Raw genomic sequence first — 17,678 nt, forward strand, 5'->3', positions numbered from 1 at the left:
CTCCTGCCAACAAGGTGTCAGATTTCAAATAGGATTTACGGCGAAAGCAAACCTTGCGATTATCTGAGGACAGCACCCCATCATACAAACACATGAAAATCATATTTCAACCAAGCAGGTGCGTCACAAAAGTCAGAAATAGCGATATAAATCCTTACCTTTGAAGGTCTTCTGCTGTTGGCACTGCAATATGTCCCATAAACATCACAAATGGTCCTTATGTTCGATAAATTCCTTCTTTATATCCCCAAAATGTCCATTTATTAGGCGCGTTTGATTCAGAAATACACCGGTCCCAACATGACTACAAAGTATCTAATAAGTTACCTGTAAACTTGGTCCAAACATTTCAAACAACATTCCTAATCCAACTTTAGGTATCCTAAAACGTAAATAATCAATACAATTTAATACGAAATATTCTGTGTTCAATAGCAGATAAAATCAAAGTGGAGCGAGCTCCAGGTCACACTCACCAGGTCACACTCACCAGGTCACACTCACCAGGTCACACTCACCTGGTCACACTCACCAGGTCACACTCACCAGGTCACATCCACCAGGTCACACTCACCTGGTCACACTCACCAGGTCACACTCACCAGGATCACGCGCACCAGGTCACACTCACCAAGTCACATTCACCAGGTCACACTCACCTGGTCACACTCACCAGGTCACACTCACCAGGTCACACTCACCTGGTCACACTCACCAGGTCACACTCACCAGGATCACGCGCACCAGGTCACACTCACCAGGTCACATTCACCAGGTCACACTCACCAGGTCACACTCACCAGGATCACGCGCACCAGGTCACACTCACCAAGTCACATTCACCAGGTCACATTCACCAGGTCACACTCACCAGGTCACATTCACCAGGTCACACTCACCAGGTCACACTCACCAGGATCACGCGCACCAGGTCACACTCACCAGGTCACATTCACCAGGTCACACTCACCAGGTCACACTCACCAGGATCACGCGCACCAGGTCACACTCACCAAGTCACATTCACCAGGTCACACTCACCAGGTCACACTCACCAGGTCACACTCACCAGGTCACACTCACCTGGTCACAATCACCTGGTCACACTCACCAGGTCACACTCACCAAACATTAGAGTCCACTTGGCTTGACACTTAGAAAGTACAGCCGTACTTCTTAATTTCTTAAGGGCAATATATCAACCAATTTCTAAAGACTGTTGACATCTAGTGGAAGCCATAGGAACTGCAACCAGGTTCCTCATAAATCTAGTTTTCCATAGAAACCCAATTGAAAACACAGTGTCCTCAAAACGTTTTTTTTTTCCGGGATGGTTTGTCCTCTGGGTTTCGCCTGCCAAATAAGTTATGTTATACTCACAGACATAATCAGTTTTAGAAACTTTAGAGTGTTTTCTATCTAAATCTACCAATTATATGCATATCCTAGCTTCTGGGCATGAGTAGCAGGCAGTTTATTTTGGGCACTCTATCACAGCTCACAGTCTATAGGCTGTTCTCTATCACAGTCTATAGGCTGTTCTCTATCACAGTCTATAGGCCGTACTCTATCACAGCTCACAGTCTATAGGCTGTTCTCTATCACAGTCTATAGGCCGTTCTCTATCACAGTCTATAGGCTGTTCTCTATCACAGTCTATAGGCTGTTCTCTATCACAGCTCACAGTCTATAGGCCAGTCTCTATCACAGTCTATAGGCCGTTCTCTATCACAGCTCACAGTCTATAGGCTGTTCTCTATCACAGCTCACAGTCTATAGGCTGTTCTCTATCACAGCTCACAGTCTATAGGCTGTTCTCTATAGCTCACAGTCTATAGGCCGTTCTCTATCACAGTCTATAGGCTGTTCTCTCACAGTCTATAGGCTGTTCTCTATCACAGCTCACAGTCTATAGGCCGTTCTCTATCACAGTCTATAGGCTGTTCTCTATCACAGCTCACAGTCTATAGGCTGTTCTCTATCACAGCTCACAGTCTATAGGCCATTCTCTATCACAGTCTATAGGCTGTTCTCTATCACAGTCTATAGGCTGTTCTCTCACAGTCTATAGGCCATTCTCTATCACAGTCTATAGGCCATTGTTCTCTATCACAGTCTATAGGCTGTTCTCTATCACAGCTCACAGTCTATAGGCTGTTCTCTATCACAGTCTATAGGCTGTTCTCTATCACTCTATAGGCTGTTCTCTATCACAGTCTATAGGCCGTTCTCTATCATCACAGTCTATAGGCTATCACAGTTCTCTATCACAGCTCACAGTCTATAGGCCGTTCTCTATCACAGCTCACAGTCTATAGGCTGTTTCTCAGCTCACAGTCTATAGGCCGTTCTCTATCACAGTCTATAGGCTGTTCTCTAGCTCACAGTCTATAGGCCGTTCTCTATCAGCTCACAGTCTATAGGCTGTTCTCTATCAGCTCACAGTCTATAGGCTGTTCTCTATCACAGCTCACAGTCTATAGGCAGTTCTCTATCACAGTCTATAGGCTGTTCTCTATCACAGCTCACAGTCTATAGGCTGTTCTCTATCACAGCTCACAGTCTATAGGCTGTTCTCTATCATAGTCTATAGGCTGTTCTCTATCACAGTCTATAGGCTGTTCTCTATCACAGCTCACAGTCTATAGGCCAGTCTCTATCACAGTCTATAGGCCGTTCTCTATCATAGTCTATAGGCTGTTCTCTATCACAGTCTATAGGCTGTTCTCTATCATAGTCTATAGGCTGTTCTCTATCACAGTCTATAGGCCGTTCTCTATCACAGCTCACAGTCTATAGGCCGTTCTCTATCACAGCTCACAGTCTATAGGCTGTTCCCTATCACAGTCTATAGGCTGTTCTCTATCACAGCTCACAGTCTATAGGCCGTTCTCTATCACAGCTCACAGTCTATAGGCTGTTCTCTATCACAGTCTATAGGCCGTTCTCTATCACAGCTCACAGTCTATAGGCTGTTCTCTATCACAGCTCACAGTCTATAGGCTGTTCTCTATCACAGCTCACAGTCTATAGGCTGTTCTCTATCACAGCTCACAGTCTATAGGCTGTTCTCTATCACAGTCTATAGGCTGTTCTCTATCACAGCTCACAGTCTATAGGCTGTTCTCTATCACAGCTCACAGTCTATAGGCTGTTCTCTATCACAGCTCACAGTCTATAGGCTGTTCTCTATCACAGCTCACAGTCTATAGGCTGTTCTCTATCACAGCTCACAGTCTATAGGCCGTTCTCTATCACAGTCTATAGGCTGTTCTCTATCACAGTCTATAGGCTGTTCTCTATCACAGCTCACAGTCTATATCACAGTCTATAGGCCGTTCTCTATCACAGCTCACAGTCTATAGGCCGTTCTCTATCACAGTCTCAGCTCACAGTCTATAGGCTGTTCTCTATCACAGCTCACAGTCTATAGGCTGTTCTCTCACATCAGTCAGCTCACAGTCTATAGGCGTTCTCTATCACAGCTCACAGTCTATAGGCTGTTCTCTATCACAGCTCATAGTCTATAGGCCGTTCTCTATCACAGCTCACAGTCTATAGGCTGTTCTCTATCACAGCTCAGTCTATAGGCTGTTCTCTATCACAGCTCACAGTCTATAGGCTGTTCTCTATCACAGCTCATAGTCTATAGGCTGTTCTCTATCACAGCTCACAGTCTATAGGCTGTTCTCTATCACAGCTCACAGTCTATAGGCCGTTCTCTATCACAGTCTATAGGCTGTTCTCTATCACAGCTCACAGTCTATGGGCCGTTCTCTATCACAGTCTATAGGCCGTTCTCTATCACAGCTCACAGTCTATAGGCTGTTCTCTATCACAGTCTATAGGCTGTTCTCTATCATAGTCTATAGGCTGTTCTCTATCACAGTCACAGTTTCATCCTAACATCGTTGGTGACCTCTGACTGTTTCATCCTAACATCGTTGGTGACCTCTGACTGTTTCATCCTAACATCGTTGGTGACCTCTGACTGTTTCATCCTAACATCGTTGGTGACCTCTGACTGTTTCATCCTAACATCGTTGGTGACCTCTGACCTTAGCCTTAACGTCGGTAGCCCTGCCCCAGTTTTAGCTTTAGCCAGCACCATCTTCAGATTAGCCTTAACGTCGGTAGCCCTGCCCCCTGGTAAACTGTATGATCGCTGGATGATTCGTTTTAAGTCTAATACTGTGGGTAATGGAGTCGCCAATGACTAGGGTTTTCAATTTGTCAGAGCTAATGGACATGATGGGGTTGATGTAATGATGGGAATGATGGGGATGATGGGGATGATGATGGAGATGTTGGGGATGATGGAGATGATGGGGAGATTGGGATGATGATGGAGATGATGGGGATGATGGTGATGATGGGAATGATGGGGATGATGGGGATGATGGAGATGATGGAGATGATGGGGATGATGGTGCTTGTGGGATGATTAGTATGATGGGGCTGATGGAGCTGTTGGAGACGATAGAAATGATGGGGATGATGGAGATAATAGTGATTATGTTGATGATGATGGGGATGATTGAGATGATGGTGGGGATGGGAATGATGGAGAGGATGGTGGGGATGATGAGGTTGATGGGGATGATGGTGAGGATGATGATGGGGATGATCGTGGGGATGATGGGTATGATGGTGGGAATGATGGGGATGATGGGATGATGGGGATGATAGGTATGATGGTGGGGATGATGGTAATGATGGAGATGATGGAGATGATAGTGATTACGGGGATGATGGTGGGGATAATGATGGGGATGATGGTGGGGATGATGGTGGGGATGACGATGGGTATGATGGTGGAGATAATGATGGGGATGATGGTGGTGATGATGGTGATGATGGTGGGGATGATGGGGATGATGGAGATGATGGGTATGATGGTGGGGATAATGATGGGGATGATGGTGGGGATGATGGGTATGATGGTGGGGATAATGGGTACGATGGTGGGGATAATGATGGGGATGATGGTGGTGATGATGGTGATGAGGGGTATGATGGTGGGGATAATTATGGGGATGATGGTGGGGATGACAGTGGGGATGATGGTGGTGATGACGATGGGTATGATGGTGGTTATGATGGGTATGATGGGATGATGGTGGGGATGATGGGTACGATGGTGGGGATGATGGGATTATGATGGGTATGATGGGATGATGGTGGGGATGATTGCTTTGATGGAGGGGATGATGGGTATGATGGTGGGGATGATGGGATGATGGGTATGATGGGATGATGGTAGGGCTGATGGGTACGATGGTGGGGATAATGATGGGGATGATGGTGGTGATGATGGTGATGATGGTGGGGATGATGGGGATGATCTTGATGATGGTGGGGATGATGGTGATGATGGGGATGATGGAGATGATGGGTATGATGGTGGGGATAATGGTGATCCCCATCATCTCCATCAACCTCATCATCCCCATCATCAGCACCATCATCCCCATCATCCCACAAGCACCATCATTACCATCATCATCCTCATCATACCCATAATACCAATCATCCATGTGGATGATGGGGATGATGAATGGTATGATATTGGGGATGACGGGGATGATGAAGATGATGGAGATGATGTGGATGATGAATGGTATGATGATGGTAATTATGGGGGATGGGGATGATGGTGATGATGGGGAGGATGTGGATGATGGGGATGATGAATGGTATGATGGTGGGGATGACGGGGATGATGAAGTTGATGGAGATGATGTGGATGATGAATGGTATGATGATGGGGTGATGATGTAATGATGGGGGATGGGGATGATGATGGGGATGATAATGGTAATTATGGGGGATGGGGATGAGGGGTTGATGATGGGGATGATGATGATGATGATGGTGATCATGGGGATGCTGATGGTATTGATGGGTATCATGGTGTGATGGGGAAGATGGCAATGATGATGGTGATTTGGATGATGGGGATGAATGGAATGATGAGGATTATGATGGGGATGATGATGATGATGGGATGATGTTGGTAATGATGGATATGATGGGTATGATGGTAATGATGTGATGATGTTGGTAATGATGGAGATGATGGTATGAGGGTATGATGGGATGATGGGATGAGGGTATGATGGGATAATGGTAATGATGTGATGATGTTGGTAATGATGGAGATGATGGTATGAGGGTATGATGGGATGATGGTCATTATGGAGATGATGTTGGGTATGATGGTAATGATATTATGATCGGGATGATGGTAATGATGTGATGATGTTGGTAATGATGGATGATGGATGAGGGTGATGATGTTGGTAATGATAATGAGGGTATGATGGGATGATGTTGGTAATGATGGTATGAGGGTATAATGTGATGATGTTGGTAATGATGGTATGAGGGTATGATGTGATGGTATGATGAGGGATGATGATGTTGGTAATGATGGTATGAGGGTATGATGTTGGATGATGTTGGTAATGATGGTATGAGGGTATGATGGGATGATGTTGGTAATGATGGTATGAGGGTATGAATGATGATGATGTTGGTAATGATGGTATGAGGGTATGATGGGATGATGTTGGTAATGATGGTATGAGGGGTATGATGGGATGATGTTGGTAATGATGGTAATGATGGTATGAGGGTATGATGGGATGATGTTGGTAATGATGGTATGAGGGTATAATGTGATGATGTTGGTAATGATGGTATGAGGGTATGATGGGATGATGTTGGTAATGATGGTATGAGGGTATGATGGGATGATGTTGGTAATGATGGATATGATGGTATGAGGGTATGATGGGATGATGTTGGTAATGATGGATATGATGGTATGAGGGTATGATGGGATGATGTTGGTAATGATGTGATGATGTTGGTACTGATGGTATGAGGGTATGATGATGGGACGATGTTGGTAATGATGTGATGATGTTGGTAATGATGGTATGAGGGTATGATGGGATGATGTTGGTAATGATGGTATGATGGTATGAGGGTATGATGGGATGATGTTGGTAATGATGTGATGATGTTGGTACTGATGGTATGAGGGTATGATGGGACGATGTTGGTAATGATGTGATGATGTTGGTAATGATGGTATGAGGGTATGATGGGATGATGTTGGTAATGATGGTATGAGGGTATGATGGGATGATGTCGGTAATGATGGTATGAGGGTATGATGGGATGATGTTGGTAATGATGGTATGATGGGATGATGGTCATTTTGGAGATGATGTTGGGTATGATGGTAATGATATGATGATGGGGCTGATGGTAATGATGGGATGTTGGCGATGATGATGTAATGATGAAGGTGATGATGGGTATGATGATGATGGTGATGATGAAGATTTTTCTTTTCAGTTGCGTTTTGGGGAGACATTGCGTTGGACGAGGAGGATCTCCGGATGTTTCAGATCGACAGGACAATAGACGTGACGCAACACACACACACTCACACACACTCCAGACAAGGACAAACGACTGGTGAGTCTTTATGTCTGACTGCCTCCTTCCCTGTCTGTCTGTCTGTCTGTCTGTCTGTCTGTCTGTCTGTCTGTCTGTCTGTCTGTCTGTCTGTCTGTCTGTCTGTCTCCTTTCCTGTCTGTCTGCCTGCCTGCCAGTCTGTCTGCCTGTCTGTCTGCCTCCTCTGTCTGTCTGTAGCCTTCTCTGTCTGTCTGTCTGGCTCCTTCTCTGTCTGTCTGTCTGTCTGTCTGTCTGTCTGTCTGTCTGTCTGTCTGTCTGTCTGTCTGTCTGTCTGTCTGTCTCCTCTGTCTGTCTGTAGCCTTCTCTGTCTGTCTGTCTGTCTGTCTGTCTGTCTGTCTGTCTGTCTGTCTGTCTGTCTGTCTGTCTGTCTGTCTGTCTGTCTGTCTGTCTGTCTGTCTACCTCCTCTGTCTGTCTGTAGCCTTCTCTGTCTGTCTGTCTGGCTCCTTCTCTGTCTGTCTGTCTGTCTGTCTGTCTGTCTGTCTGTCTGTCTGTCTGTCTGTCTGTCTGTCTGTCTGTCTGTCTGTCTGCCTCCTCTGTCTGTCTGTTTGCCTCCTCTGTCTGTAGCCTGTAGCCTTCTGTCTGTCTGTCTGTCTGTCTGTCTGTCTGTCTGTCTGTCTGTCTGTCTGTCTGTCTGTCTGTCTGTCTGTCTGTCTGCCTGTCTGTCTGCCTCCTCTGTCTGTCTGTAGCCTTCTCTGTCTGTCTGTCTGTCTGTCTGTCTGTCTGTCTGTCTGTCTGTCTGTCTGTCTGTCTGTCTGTCTGTCTGTCTGCCTCCTCTGTCTGTCTGTTTGCCTCCTCTGTCTGTCTGTAGCCTTCTCTGTCTGTCGGTCTGTCTGTCTGTCTGAGGGAGGGATGAGAGGAGAGGGAATCCACCAAATGCCTGCCATACATCTGTCAATCAACACCATGCCCCTCCCCCTCACACAGTCATATAATACAAACACACACACACACACACACACACACACACACCGGCGTTAGTGGTAAACACTGATTCAGAGAGCTATGAAATAAATCGAGAAGATTTAATCTAATAATCTAATATAATCGTGTGTGCGTGTGTGTGTGTGTGTGTGTGTGTGTGTGTGTGTGTGTGTTTGTGATTGGGTGTGTGTGTGTATCTATGGGGAGGGTGATGTAGAGGAACATGTCATCTCAAAGAAGAAAGGATTGTTCCTCCTCCTCCTGGACAAAATACGGAGGTTTGGCTTCGGTACGACACCTGCTTACCAAGGCAACACACTACACACCTGGTTACCAAGGCAACACACTACATACCTGGTTACCAAGGCAACGGCTACTGTAGCTTCATAGTAAAATAGTAAAACTAGCATTCGGAAAGTATTCAGACCCCTTGACTTGTTTTCCACATTTTATTACTAAAATGGATTAAACGTTTTTTTCCCTCATCAATCTACACACGATACCCCATAAAGACAAAGCGAAAACAGGTTTTTGGGAAAGTTTAGTTTATTTTTGGCAAATTTTGTAAAATAATAAAAAACACTAATAACTTTTTTACATAAGTATTCAGACCCTATGAGACTCGAAATTGTTCCCATTTGTGATCATTTATTTATTTAACTAGGCGAGTCAGTTAAGAACAAATTCTTATTTTCAATGACAGCCTAGGAACAGTGGGTTAACTGCCTGTTCAAGGGCAGAACAACAGAACGACCTTGTCAGCTCCAGTGCCTTAGACCACTGCACCACTAGGGAGCTCTTGAGATGTTTCTACAACTTGATTGGAGTCCACCTGTGGTCAATTCAATTGATTGGACATGATTTGGAAAGGCAACTCTAGATTTTATTTTCGATTGGAGATGTTTGATATGAGTCTGGAAGGAGAGTTTACAGTCTAGCCAGACACCTAGGTACTTATAGATGTCCACATATTCAAGGTCGGAACCATCCAGGGTGGTGATGCTGGTCAGGCGTGCGGGTGCAGGCAGCGAACGGTTGAAAAGCATGCATTTGGTTTTACTAGCATTGAAGAGCAGTTGGAGGCCACGGAAGGAGTGTTGTATGGCATTGAAGCTTGCTTGGAGGTTAGATAGCACAGTGTCCAAGGACGGGCCGGAAGTATATAGAATGGTGTCGTCTGCGTAGAGGTGGATCAGGGAATCGCCCGCAGCAAGAGCAACATCATTGATATATACAGAGAAAAGAGTCGGCCCACTAATTGAACCCTGTGGCACCCCCATAGAGATGGATATAGGATGGATATAGGTCTGTAACAGTTTGGGTCCAGGGTGTCTCCCCCTTTCAGGGAATTTAGTCTTTACATATATAGCCACACTTACAGGGAATTTAGTCTTTACATATATAGCCACACTTACAGGGAATTTAGTCTTTACATATATAGCCACACTTACAGGGAATTTAGTCTTTACATATATAGCCACGCTTACAGGGAATTTAGTCTTTACATATATAGCCACACTTACAGGGAATTTAGTCTTTACATATATAGCCACGCTTACAGGGAATTTAGTCTTTACATATATAGCCACATTTACAGGGAATTTAGTCTTTACATATATAGCCACACTTACAGGGAATTTAGTCTTTACATATATAGCCACACTTACAGGGAATTTAGTCTTTACATATATAGCCACGCTTACAGGGAATTTAGTCTTTACATATATAGCCACGCTTACAGGGAATTTAGTCTTTACATATATAGCCACACTTACAGTCTTTACATATATAGGAATTTAGTCTTTACATATATAGCCACGCTTACAGGGAATTTAGTCTTTACATATATAGCCACGCTTACAGGGAATTTAGTCTTTACATATATAGCCACTCCCACCTTTCTAAACTCGATCAGTGCGATACACATTGTAACCATTTATACAAATCCTTATCAAGAACAGACTTGCTGAGTTTCAGAAAACACAATTACATCAGCATCAGTTGATTTAGCCCAAATCCTAAACCTCATCAATTTTTGACAACAGGCTGCCTACATTTAAATGAAAAATACCAAAACCAGATCTTGATTTAAAATCAGAGGGGGTTTGGAGACATTGTATATCAGGGCCAGGATTAGGTTGCAGGGGTTTGGAGACATATCACGGGGTTAGGTTGCAGGGGTTTGGAGACATATCAGGGTTAGGTTGCAGGGGTTTGGAGACATATCAGGGTTAGGTTGCAGGGGTTTGGAGACATATCAGGGTTAGGTTGCAGGGGTTTGGAGACATATCAGGGTTAGGTTGCAGGGGGTTTGGAGACATTGCATATCAGGGCCAGGGTTAGGTTGCAGGGGTTTGGAGACATATCAGGGTTAGGTTGCAGGGGTTTGGAGACATTGCATATCAGGGCCAGGGTTAGGTTGCAGGGGGTTTGGAGACATTGCATATCAGGGCCAGGGTTAGGTTGCAGGGGTTTGGAGACATTGCATATCAGGGCCAGGGTTAGGTTGCAGGGGTTTGGAGACATTGCATATCAGGGCCAGGGTTAGGTTGCAGGGGGTTTGGAGACATTGCATATCAGGGCCAGGGTTAGGTTGCAGGGGGTTTGGAGACATTGCATATCAGGGCCAGGGTTAGGTTGCAGGGGGTTTGGAGACATTGCATATCAGGGCCAGGGTTAGGTTGCAGGGGGTTTGGAGACATTGCATATCAGGGCCAGGGTTAGGTTGCACGTTACCTGATATCAACAACAGAAGAATAACTCGGCTCCTCGGTTTAATAACATTGTACGGCTTCTCTTTTTTAAGAGACAAGCGAATTCTACAAGTGGGTTTCCAGACAATACAAAACAGTCAAACCATTAGACTTTGGTAGAGACACAAGTTCGTACTGTTCACATCAGGCCACAAAGGCATCGGCACTTGGACGAGTGGACGGAGTGAAAAAGAGCGAGTTCCCGCAGACAAAATGTTTCATGGATGGGAGAGCACATCGTCAGATGTTCTCACCCAGCGACAATGTTAGTTTTCTCCAGAGTTCAGTAAAGAAATACCACTGAAAATGGTCATTTTCTCTGAGAGATGTAAGAAATAGAGGCCAAGGAAAGGGGAGAGAGGGACAGTGTATATGTATGAGTCATGTGAGTGTGTGAGTAGATTGGGTGTGGAGGTCGATTGAGAGAACCGGTTGGGGATTGTTGAGCTGCCGCTGACAGCCAGGCGGAGAGGGAGCAGGTTGGACGAGACACTCTGCAGAGGGAAGAGGAGCAGGTTGGACCAGACACTCTGCAGAGGGAAGAGGAGCAGGTTGGACCAGACACTCTGCAGAGGGAAGAGGAGCAGGTTGGACCAGACACTCTGCAGAGGGAAGAGGAGCAGGTTGGACCAGACACTCTGCAGAGGGAAGAGGAGCAGGTTGGACCAGACACTCTGCAGAGGGAAGAGGAGCAGGTTGGACCAGACACTCTGCAGAGGGAAGAGGAGCAGGTTGGACCAGACACTCTGCAGAGAGAAGAGGAGCAGGTTGGACCAGACACTCTGCAGAGGGAAGAGGAGCAGGTTGGACCAGACACTCTGCAGAGGAAGAGGAGCAGGTTGGACCAGACACTCTGCAGAGGAAGAGGAGCAGGTTGGACCAGACACTCTGCAGAGGGAAGAGGAGCAGGTTGGACCAGACACTCTGCAGAGGGAAGAGGAGCAGGTTGGACCAGACACTCTGCAGAGGGAAGAGGAGCAGGTTGGACCAGACACTCTGCAGAGGGAAGAGGAGCAGGTTGGACCAGACACTCTGCAGAGGGAAGAGGAGCAGGTTGGACCAGACACTCTGCAGAGGGAAGAGGAGCAGGTTGGACCAGACACTCTGCAGAGGGAAGAGGAGCAGGTTGGACCAGACAGGTTGGACCAGACACTCTGCAGAGGGAAGAGGAGCAGGTTGGACCAGACACTCTGCAGAGGGAAATCTGAGGACAGAACCCAGGTCAGCTAGAGAGAGGGATCCTTTAGTAAACTTCAACTAAAGGAGTGCAAATAGCGCAATTTTTTTTTTACCGAGTTGAGGGAGACCCGCGATCTTTACACCAGCAAAACAAAAATAGTTTACACTACACAACAATGAAATTGTGGATTTGTTCCACCATAAATGAATAGGTTATTAGTAGATTAAAATCTACTAGTCACAGACAAGAGACTTGACATGCTACAACGTCAAGGATAACAAAGTACAGAGACAACGTAGCAGTGGCTTAGGGACAAGTCTCTGAATGTCCTTGATGAAAACCTGCTCCAGAGCTCAGGACCTCAGACTGGGGAAAAGGTTCACCTTCCAACAGGACACTGAGCACACAGCCAAGACAAGGTAGGAGTGGCTTCGGGACAAGTCTCTGAATGTCCTTGAGTGGCCCAGCCAGAGCCCGGACTTGAACCCGATCGAATAACACAGGAGAGACCTGAAAATATCTGTGCAGCGACGATGCCCATTCAACCTCACAGAGCTTGAGTATCTGCAGAGAAGAATGGGAGAAACTCCCCAAATACAGGTGTGCCAAGCTTGTAGCGTCAAATCCAAGAAGACTCAAGGCTGTTATCGCCTCCTAAACGTGCTACTGAGTAAAGGGTCTGAATACGGATGTAAATGTCATAAATCTGGGGTTGAATACATTTTTTTGCAAACATGTCAAAGAGTTTTGCTTTGTCATTATGGGGTATTTTAGTGTTTACACAGATGTAGTATTAATAAACATTATATAATTACAGTCTTTACACAGCTGTAGTATTAATAAACATTATATAATTACAGTCTTTACACAGCTGTAGTATTAATAAACATTATATAATTACAGTCTTTACACAGCTGTAGTATTAATAAACATTATATAATTACAGTCTTTACACAGATGTAGTATTAATAAACATTATATAATTACAGTCTTTACACAGATGTAGTATTAATAAATATTATATTATTAAATACTTTACACAGATGTAGTATTAATAAATATATATATTAATTACAGTCTTTACACAGATGTAGTATTAATAAATATTATATAATTAAATCTTTACACAGATGTAGTATTAGTATATATATATATATATATATTATATATATAAACATATTAATTACAGTCTTTACACAGATGTAGTATTAATAAATATTATATTATTAAATCTTTACACAGATGTAGTATTAATAAATATATATATTACAGTCTTTACACAGCTATAGTATTAATAAACACTATATAATTATAGTCTTTACAAAGCTGTAGTATTAATAAATATTATGTTATTATAGTCTTTACACAGCTGTAGTATTAATAAATATTATATTGTTATAGTCTTATAGTTGTTATAGTTTTTATACAGATGTAGTATTAATAAATATTATATTATTATAGTCTTTACACATATGTAGTATTATAAATATTATATAATTACAGTCTTTACACAGCCGTAGTATTAATAAACATTATAATTACAGTCTTTACACAGATGTAGTATTAATAAATATTATATAATTACAGTCTTTACACAGATGTAGTATTAATAAATATTATATTATTATAGTCTTTACACATATGTAGTATTATATAGTATATATATTATATTATTATAGTCTTTACACAGCTGTAGTATTAATAAATATTATATTATTAAATACTTTACACAGTTGTAGTATTAATTAGTATTATTAAATACGTTATACAGCTGTATATATATATATATACAACTATAGTCTTATAGTTGTTATAGTTTTTATACAGATGTAGTATTAATAATAATTATATTATATTAATTATATTATTATAGTCTTTACACATATGTAGTATTAGTATATATATTATAGATTATTATAGTCTTTACACAGCTGTAGTATTAATTCATATTATATTATTAAATACTTTACACAGTTGTAGTATTAATTAGTATTATTAAATACGTTACACAGCTATATATTAATTATTATAGTCTTTAAGATATAGTATTATAAATATTATATTTTTATACAGATGTAGTATTAATAAATATTATATTATTAAGTCTTTACACAGATGTAGTATTATATATATATATATATATTAGATTATTATAGTCTTTACACAGATGTAGTATTAATATACATTATATTGTTATAGTCTTTACACAGATGTAGTATTAGTATATATATATATATATACATATATTATAGTCTTTACACAGATGTAGTATTAATAAATATTATATTGTTGTAGTCTTTACACAGATGAAGTATTAATAAATAGTATATTGTTATAGATTTTACACAGGTGTAGTATTAGTATATATATATATATTAGATTATTATAGTCTTTACACAGATGTAGTATTAATAAATATTATATTATTAAATACTTTACTCAGCTGTAGTATTAATTAGTATTATATTATTCAATACTTTACACAGCTATAGTATTAATATATACTATATTATTATAGTCTTTACAAAGCTGTATTATTAATACATATTATATTGTTATAGTCTTATAGTTGTTATAGTTTTTTATACAGATGTAGTATTAATACATATTATATTATTATAGTCTTTACACATATGTATATTATTATATTATGTTATTATAGTATTTACAGAGCTGTAGTATTAATAAATATTATATTGTTGTAGTCTTTACACAGATGTAGTATTAATAAATATTATATTATTATAGTCTTTACACATATGTAGTATTAGTATATATATTATAGTATTATAGTCTTTACACAGCTGTAGTATTATTTCATATTCTATTATTAAATACTTTACACCGCTATAGTATTAATAAATACTATATTATTATAGTCTTTACAAAGCTGTAGTATTAATGTATATTATGTTATTATAGTATTTACAGAGCTGTAGTATTAATAAATATTATATTGTTATAGTCTTATAGTTGTTATAGTTTTTATACAGATGTAGTATTAATAAATATTATATTATTATAGTCTTTACACATATGTATATTATTATATTATGTTATTATAGTATTTACAGAGCTGTAGTATTAATAAATATTATATTGTTGTAGTCTTTACACAGATGTAGTATTAATAAATATGATATTGTTGTAGTCTTTACACAGATGTAGCATTAATAAATATTATATTATTATAGTCTTTACACATATGTAGTATTAGTATATATATTATAGTATTATAGTCTTTACACAGCTGTAGTATTAATTCATATTCTATTATTAAATACTTTACACAGTTGTAGTATTAATTAGTATTATTAAATACGTTACACAGCTGTAGTATTAATACATACTATATTATTATAGTCTTTACAAATCTGTAGTATTAATGTATATTATGTTGTTATAGTATTTACACAGCTGTAGTATTAATATATTATACTATTATAGTATTTACAGAAATGTAGTATTAATATATATATATTATATTATTATAGTCTTTACACAGCTGTAGCTGTATTAATGTATATTATACTATTGTAATCCTTACACAACCGATAGCTTGACTCTGATATCCCCTCCTCTCCTCTCCTCTCCTCTCATCTCATCTCATCTCATCTCTCTCTCATCTCCTCTCCTCTCCTCTCCTCTCCTCTCCTCTCCTCTCCATCTCATCTCATCTCATCTCATCTCATCTCATCTCCTCCTCCAGACTATAGGCCTATGAACTCCAGTCAAGAATCAGCCTCCGGTCCCAGGACCCAGACGGGGAAAACAGCTGCTGGAAGGACTGGGAAGGCTGGGAAAGCCGTAAAGAGTGGGAATACTGTGAAGTCGGCTAGATTTGGGAAAACAGAGAATGCCTGGAGTGTTGTTGTGAAGAATCGTGTTCCCAGAGCAGCAACCTCCCGAGCTGAGAGGATCTGGCCAGGGGGAGTCATACCTTACATCATAGGAGGAAACTTCACCGGTGAGTATATATGATGGATCTGGCCAGGAGGACTCATACCTTACCTTATAGGAGGAAACTACACTGGTCAGTATGTATGATGGATCTGGCCAGGAGGACTCATACCTTACCTCAAAGGAGGAAACTAGACTGGTGAGCATATATGATGAATCTGGCCAGGAGGACTCATACCTTACCTCATAGGAGGAAACTTCACCGGTGAGTATATATGATGGATCTGGCCAGGAGGACTCATACCTTACCTCATAGGAGGAAACTACACTGGTCAGTATGTATGATGGATCTGGCCAGGAGAACTCATACCTTACCTCATAGGAGGAAACTACACTGGTCAGTATGTATGATGGATCTGGCCAGGAGGACTCATACCTTACCTCATAGGAGGAAACTACACTGGTCAGTATGTATGATGGATCTGGCCAGGAGGACTCATACCTTACTTCATAGGAGGAAACTACACTGGTCAGTATGTATGATGGATCTGGCCAGTAGGACTCATACTTCAGGAGGAAACTACTGGTCATGGAGGAGGGACTGGTCAGTATGTATGATGGTATGATGGATCTGGCCAGTAGGACTGGTCAGTATGATGGTATGATGGATCTGGCCAGTAGGACTCATACCTTACCTCATAGGAGGAAACTACACTGGTCAGTATGTATGATGGATCTGGCCAGTAGGACTCATACCTTACCTCATAGGAGGAAACTACACTGGTCAGTATGTATGATGGTACGATGGATCTGGCCAGTAGGACTCATACCTTACCTCATAGGAGGAAACTACACTGGTCAGTATGTATGATGGATCTGGCCAGTAGGACTCATACCTTACCTCATAGGAGGAAACTACACTGGTCAGTGTGTACGGTGGATCTGGTCACTTTATATCATGTGTGTATGTGTGTGTGTATATTTAATGTGTGTGTGTGTGTAACTGTGTGTGTGTAACAGTGTGTGTATAACAGTGTGTGTGTGTGTATAACAGTGTGTGTGTGTGTTTCTGTGTGTTCCAGGCAGTCAAAGAGCGATGTTCAAGCAGGCGATGCGTCACTGGGAGAAACTGACCTGCGTGACCTTCATAGAGAAGACTGAAGAAGAGAGTTACATCGTCTTCACGTACAGACCCTGTGGGTGAGGAGGGGGGGGAGGAGGGAGGGAGGGGGAGGGAGGGGGAGGGAGGGGAGAGGGAGGGAGGGAGGGAGGGAGGAGGGAGGGGAGGGAGGGAGGGGGGGGGGAGAGAGGGAGGGGGGGAGAGGGAGGGAGGGAGGGAGGGAGGGGGGAGGGAGAGGGAGAGAGGGAGGGAGGGAGGGAGGGGGGGGGAGGGAGGGAGGGAGAGGGAGGGAGGGGGGGGAGGGAGGGAGGG

The 17,678-nt window shown here is 42.0% G+C and overlaps 1 protein-coding gene across 1 annotated transcript in view; it reads left to right on the forward strand.

Annotated features, from left to right (window-relative positions):
• Positions 1 to 17,446, forward strand: part of LOC121843929 (dorsal-ventral patterning tolloid-like protein 1) — a gene marked incomplete at its 3' end in the record, with an annotated part of 78,031 nt that extends 60,585 nt beyond the window's left edge. Inside the window, 4 exon segments of the mRNA XM_042313813.1 lie at positions 7,369 to 7,491; positions 8,631 to 8,702; positions 16,056 to 16,313; positions 17,329 to 17,446. Of these exon segments, the coding sequence (XP_042169747.1) occupies positions 7,369 to 7,491; positions 8,631 to 8,702; positions 16,056 to 16,313; positions 17,329 to 17,446 (571 nt within the window).
• Between the last annotated feature and the right edge of the window lie 232 nt (positions 17,447 to 17,678).

This window comes from Oncorhynchus tshawytscha, unplaced genomic scaffold, assembly GCF_018296145.1.
Source record: "Oncorhynchus tshawytscha isolate Ot180627B unplaced genomic scaffold, Otsh_v2.0 Un_contig_8765_pilon_pilon, whole genome shotgun sequence".
In the NCBI taxonomy this organism is placed as follows: domain Eukaryota; kingdom Metazoa; phylum Chordata; class Actinopteri; order Salmoniformes; family Salmonidae; genus Oncorhynchus; species Oncorhynchus tshawytscha.